General features: G+C 39.5%; 1 protein-coding gene across 1 annotated transcript in view; it reads right to left on the reverse strand.

Moving 5' to 3' along the window:
• LOC113096617 (DENN domain-containing protein 2D-like) overlaps positions 1–6,643 on the reverse strand; it is a 13,622-nt gene extending 6,979 nt beyond the window's left edge. The window contains exons 1-6 of the mRNA XM_026261988.1: positions 6,490–6,643; positions 5,891–5,977; positions 4,607–4,776; positions 4,006–4,118; positions 804–873; positions 29–106 (exon numbers count right to left, since the gene is read on the reverse strand). Coding sequence (XP_026117773.1) covers positions 29–106; positions 804–873; positions 4,006–4,118; positions 4,607–4,776; positions 5,891–5,977; positions 6,490–6,535 — 564 coding nt within the window. The 5' untranslated portion in view covers positions 6,536–6,643. The remainder of the gene's footprint in view (positions 1–28; positions 107–803; positions 874–4,005; positions 4,119–4,606; positions 4,777–5,890; positions 5,978–6,489) is intronic.
• Positions 6,644–7,077: the final 434 nt, after the last annotated feature.

Here is a 7,077-nt window from a genome sequence, read left to right on the forward strand (position 1 = left end):
TACTGTGTGTGTGTGTGTGTTTCCTCACCTTTGAGAAGAGTCCGAAACACGCCACATGGCTGATGATGCAGTACGCCTCTGGAACACGAGCGCCGCGGCCTTCCGGCTGACAGAGAGAGAGAGAGAGAGAGAGAGCTCATTAATTATTCAGCAGAATTCTGATCATATGCTAATGAGATACACATTCACTGATGGCCATTTCATAATTTATAATAATAGAATAACTATTAAAAATATTAAAAATTTAATTATAAAATGATCGTGTTTTTTCCATTATAAACACATTTTATTTTCATTCATTATAAATAAAATAAATATTATATTTAATGCATATATGTAATTCTGTATCTCTTTTTAAATATTCTTAAAGTTTTTAAATATTCTAAACTATCTCATTTAATTATGATGGAAAGTTTTTAAGATATACTCCAAAATACTTAACAAAATATAAATAATATTTACAATTTTATCATTAATGATGAAAATGATTAAAATTTTCTTTACTTTGAATCTTTATAATTACGAAATACTATAGAATATTAATGTAATACATATCAACAATTACATAACTCAATATTTTTATTTTAAATGTAATATTTTTAAATATTCTAATATATTATAATTCTTTTAAATGTATGATTAACATTTAACATTATACATTGGTTAAAAAAATTATTATAAATATGACCTGTACTTGTAATTATTATAGATACTTAATGGAGAAGGAAATGTTTAAAATAACATGTAAAATAATTATATTAAATATGTGAATAGTGTGATATTTAATAATGCTTGAAGTTCACCAGCAGTCTCCTGCAGTATCCGTTCCTCCGGCTGCCATCAACTTCAGTCAGAACGAACGAGAACGTCTCACTGCAGAGACAACAAACCAGAGAGTTTCAGAAACACTCACCAAACCAACACACACACACGTCCTGTAGATGAGGACTGAGACACTCAGATCTAACACACTGATGATGCGGTTTCACTTTAAACACAGCAAAACACTGTCAGAGCGCAAGAGATTCACCCAGAGATTCAAATCAACAGTCACGGTCCGAGAATCATTCAGAGAATCACAGTCAGAGATTCATTCAGAGAATCACAGTCAGATTCAGTCAGAGAATCACAGTCAGAGATTCATTCAGAGATTCATTCAGAGATTCACAGTCAGAGAATCAGTCAGAGAATCAGTCAGAGAGTCACAGTCAGAGATTCACCATCAGAGAGTCACAGTCAGAGAATCATTAAGAGAGTCACAGTCAGAGATTCACATTCAGAGAGTCACAGTCAGAGAATCATTCAGAGAGTCACAGTCAGAGATTCACATTCAGAGAGTCACAGTCAGAGAGTCACAGTCAGAGATTCATAGTCAGAGAGTCACAGTCAGAGATTCACAGTCAGAGAATCACAGTCAGAGAGTCACAGTCAGAGAATCACAGTCAGAGATTCACATTCAGAGTCACAGTCAGAGAATCATTAAGAGAGTCACAGTCAGAGATTCACATTCAGAGAGTCACAGTCAGAGAGTCACAGTCAGAGATTCATAGTCAGAGAGTCACAGTCAGAGATTCACAGTCAGAGAATCACAGTCAGAGAGTCACAGTCAGAGAATCACAGTCAGAGAGTCACAGTCAGAGAATCATTAAGAGAGTCACATTCACATTCAGAGTCACAGTCAGAGATTCACAGTCAGAGATTCACAGTCAGAGATTCACAGTCAGAGAGTCACAGTCAGAGATTCACAGTCAGAGAGTCACAGTCAGAGAATCAGTCAGAGATTCACCGTCAGAGAGTCACAGTCAAAGAATCAGTCAGAGATTCACAGTCAGAGAGTCACAGTCAGAGAGTCACAGTCAGAGATTCATAGTCAGAGAGTCACAGTCAGAGAGTCACAGTCAGAGAGTCACATTCAGAGATTCACAGTCAGAGAATCATTCAGAGAGTCACAGTCAGAGATTCACAGTCAGAGAGTCACAGTCAGAGAGTCACAGTCAGAGAATCACAGTCAGAGATTCACAGTCAGAGAGTCACAGTCAGAGAGTCACAGTCAGAGAATCATTCAGAGAGTCACGAGTCAGAGATTCACAGTCAGAGAGTCACAGTCAGAGAGTCACAGTCAAAGAATCAGTCAGAGAGTCACAGTCAGAGAGTCACAGTCAGAGAGTCACAGTCAGAGAATCACAGTCAGAGAATCATAGTCAGAATCATTCAGAGAGTCACAGACAGAGAATCACAGTCAGAGAGTCACAGTCAGAGATTCACATTCAGAGTCGCAGTCAGAGATTCACATTCAGAGAGTCACAGTCAGAGAGTCACAGTCAGAGAATCACAGTCAGAGAGTCACAGTCAGAGAGTCACAGTCAGAGATTCATAGTCAGAGAGTCACAGTCAGAGATTCAAAGTCAGAGAGTCACAGTCAGAGAATCACAGTCAGAGAGTCAGTCAGAGAATCAGTCAGAGAGTCACAGTCAAAGAATCAGTCAGAGATTCACAGTCAGAGAGTCACAGTCAGAGAGTCATAGTCAGAGAGTCACAGTCAGAGATTCACAGTCAGAGAATCAGTCAGAGATTCACAGTCAGAGATTCACAGTCAGAGAGTCACAGTCAGAGAATCACAGTCAGAGATTCACAGTCAGAGAGTCACAGTCAGAGAGTCACAGTCAGAGAATCATTCAGAGAGTCACAAGTCAGAGATTCACAGTCAGAGAATCACAGTCAGAGAGTCACAGTCAGAAAATCAGTCAGAGAGTCACAGTCAGAGAGTCACAGTCAAAGAATCAGTCAGAGATTCACAGTCAGAGAGTCACAGTCAGAGAGTCACAGTCAGAGATTCAGTCAGAGAGTCACAGTCAGAGAATCATTCAGAGAGTCACAGTCAGAGAGTCACAGTCAGAGAGTCACAGTCAGAGAGTCATTCAGAGAGTCACAGTCAGAGATTCACAGTCAGAGAGTCACAGTCAGAGAGTCATAGTCAGAATCATTCAGAGAGTCACAGACAGAGAATCACAGTCAGAGAGTCACAGTCAGAGATTCACATTCAGAGTCACAGTCAGAGATTCACATTCAGAGAGTCACAGTCAGAGAGTCACAGTCAGAGAGTCACAGTCAGAGAATCATTCAGAGAGTCACAGTCAGAGATTCACAGTCAGAGAGTCACAGTCAGAGAATCATTCAGAGAGTCACAGTCAGAGACTCACAGTCAGAGAGTCACAGTCAGAGAATCAGTCAGAGAGTCACAGTCAGAGAGTCACAGTCAGAGAGTCACAGTCAGAGATTCAGTCAGAGAGTCACAGTCAGAGAATCATTCAGAGAGTCACAGTCAGAGAGTCACAGACAGAGAATCACAGTCAGAGAGTCACAGTCAGAGATTCACATTCATAGTCACAGTCAGAGATTCACATTCAGAGAGTCACAGTCAGAGAATCATTCAGAGAGTCACAGTCAGAGATTCACAGTCAGAGAGTCATAGTCAGAGAGTCACAGTCAGAGAGTCACAGTCAGAGATTCACAGTCAGAGAATCGTTCAGAGAGTCACAGTCAGAGATTCAGTCAGAGATTCACCGTCAGAGAATCGTTCAGAGATTCACAGTCAGAGAGTCACAGTCAGAGAAGAGATTCAGTGAGAGATTCATAGAGGAAGTTTGTGGTTTTAAATTCTGCTGTTTTAATGACCTGTTTTAATGTTTGGCTCATGTTGAAGAATGCTGGTGACCAAAATTGATTGACGGTCACCACTGACTTCCACAATATATATATATTTTTACCAATATTCATCAGCATATCTTCTCAGGTGTGGAGCAGCACGAGGGAGTGAATTTCCATTTTAGTGTGAACTGTCACTTTAAGAAAAAACAGGACCGTCTGATGAATGTCACTTTAAGACTGTTTGTTGTTTTCATCAGCTTCAGTGTGCACGAGTGTGAAATGATGCATGTGTGTGGTTACAGCAGAGGTGTGTGTGTGTGTGTGTGTGTGTGTGTGTGTGTGTGTGTGTGTGTGTACCTCCTGTATTCGGTCAGAGGAGCCCAGTTGATTCCCTCTGGGAAGCAGAAGAGATGAACGGCCTTCATGCACTTCTCCTCTTCCTCTCGCTGCAGACGGCCCATCACCTCACGCTACACACACACACACACACACACACACACACACACACACAAAATGTACAAATATTTATGAATCAATGAAACTTTTCAGTTTTATTTATATATACACATTTACATTTTTATTACAAACATAAATGCGTAGGTATAACATATATACATGAATATTTTCCTTAAAGATCAAAAAGCTTAAATATAATTTTAAAATACATAATGTATTGGTATACTTCTTAAATATTAATACATTTAATTTATAGAAAATATTGAAATAATATATTAAAATAATTAAATATTCATTCTTTTTTTACTGAATAAATGTTAAAAAAAAAACATTCATGTTAATCCTTAAGTTTTTTACATTTACATTTTCTTATATCACATTTTAAAAAAGTAACACATTGAAATAGATGTACATAAATATTTATACAGTTTGTGTGTGTGTGTGTGTGTGTGTGAGAGAGAGAGAGAGAGAGAGTGTGTGTGTGTGTGTGTGTGTGTCTGACCTTGGGGAACTGGTAGGTGATGTGGGGCTCGTACCCTTCCTCGTTCCTCCTCTTCCTCAGACTGACCACCAGCAGATACTCGAAGAAGAGCTGACCAGTGTGTCTGCGTCCAGCAGGAGGCACCGCACCCGGAACAGGAGACACACCGGGATCAGAGGAGCTGCGCCGCTCTGAACACACACACACACACACACGTGTTGTTTAATGACAGACACTTCTGAGAAACACTCCACTGCCAAACCACAGACAGAACAATGAAGAGGTGAGATGATCACAGACACACTTTGTGCTGGAAACCTGAGAGGAAACAACACTGGAGCACACACACACACACACACATCAGCTCTAGAGACCGCACACACACACACAAACACACACATCAGCTCTAGAGACCGCACACACACACACACACACACACATCAGCTCTAGAGATCGCGAACACACACAGACACACACATCAGCTCTAGAGACCGCACACGCACACACACACACACACACACACACACATCAGCTCTAGAGACCGCACACACACACACACACACACACACACACATCAGCTCTAGAGTCCACACACACACACACACACACATCAGCTCTAGAGACCGCACACACACACACAAACACACACATCAGCTCTAGAGACTGCACACACAGACACACACACACACATCAGCTCTAGAGATCGCGAACACACACAGACACACACATCAGCTCTAGAGACCGCACACACAGACACACACATCAGCTCTAGAGACCGCACACACACACACACATCAGCTCTAGAGACCGCACACACACACACACATCAGCTCTAGAGATCGCGAACACACACACACACACTGCTCTCATCAAACCTGAGCCGTCTGTCACTCACTGTCATCACAAAAAATAAATAATAAAATATATATTTCCTATTGATGAAAAACAAATTAGATAAATTATGATGTTATAAGTACTATTTAATTAAATATACTATACTTAAGTATCAATTTGAAATACATACACACTTTTTCATTAAAAAAATATATAGAAATTACAGGTAGATTACATACACACACAAAATAAAAATATTTTAAAATACAATAAATAATATGTTTTTTGTATATGGTTATATATATATATATATATATATATATATATATATAGTTAAAAATATATAAGTGACATGTATTGATGTTTTAATACATTATGGATAAGTATTTAATAATCACAATATAATAAGTCTGGTTTATGGGTAGCAGTATATCCAGATTTCTGTGTGTACGGATGAGGTGTGTGACTCACTGGATCTGTGCAGTTTCTCCTGAAGAGACGAGAACATGGAGCTGATCTTCTTCATGGCTCTGTGATCCATGTCCACCAGGATATCAGCTGGACACACACACACACACACACACACACACACACAAACACACACACACACACACAAACACACTACCAGCTCAATCTCCATGTTGGGAAATTCTCAGGAATTCATGACTGAATCATCACATTAATTTTCATTTTAATTGCCAAAAGGCCAAACAAACACAACCACAGGTCAAGTGTGTGTGTGTGTGATAGTGTGTGTGTGTGTGTGTGTGATAGTGTGTGTGTCTTCAAGTTTCTCTTCTACAACAGAAGACATCCGTCACAGAAAGTTCAGATAGCAACTTAATGTGTGTGTGTGTGTGAGTGTGTGTTTGGCCTCACAATGCAAACCTGACTTTAATCCTCATTATGAAGACATGAACATTCAAACAGCTAAATTAACACACCACGCATCTTCTTATTAAAGGGCTCCTTATTTAATACATCTTATTTAACGTAAAAAAAAAAACATGTGACGTGTGTTTCTGTGATTATATGTATATATGTGTGTATGTGTGTGTGTGTGTACTCACTGTCGGCGGTAGTTCGCTGTCCTGTCCTCGTCTCGTCTCTGCTCATCTCTGCTCTTCACTTCACACACTCTCTCTCTCTCACACACACACACACACTGCTGTATGTCTGACACTCACAGACTGAAGGGATTCTCGTCTCAGCTGTGAAGGATTGTGTGCGCGCGGAGGGCGGAGTCACCGCGTGAGGACACGCCCCCACCGAAGACACGCCCCCGTCGTTATCAGAGTGTTTACTTGATATGAAGATGGGATTTTATATTTGATAAACTGCCAGAGAATTTGTGATTTCTGTTCAACAGAGATTAATCTATCATCTTGTTTCGTGGGAGTGTATACACAAAGAGGTATATTTCTGGGAAACTATTCACTGGAAGTGAAACATATTTAACTTAAATCATTCTGATATATGTATGTAGGCTAAGTAATAATAATAATATGATAATGATGGTGATGATAATTTTAGTTTTCTTGTACAACTTGTATTGGCTTACACTGAACCTGAGCCACATATTTGTGACACTGTCAGCATTTAAAATAAATCACAAATAAGTATTTTAATATGTATTGTATTGATGAATATTTCAATAA

Source organism: Carassius auratus, unplaced genomic scaffold (assembly GCF_003368295.1).
Source record: "Carassius auratus strain Wakin unplaced genomic scaffold, ASM336829v1 scaf_tig00216006, whole genome shotgun sequence".
Classification (NCBI taxonomy): domain Eukaryota; kingdom Metazoa; phylum Chordata; class Actinopteri; order Cypriniformes; family Cyprinidae; genus Carassius; species Carassius auratus.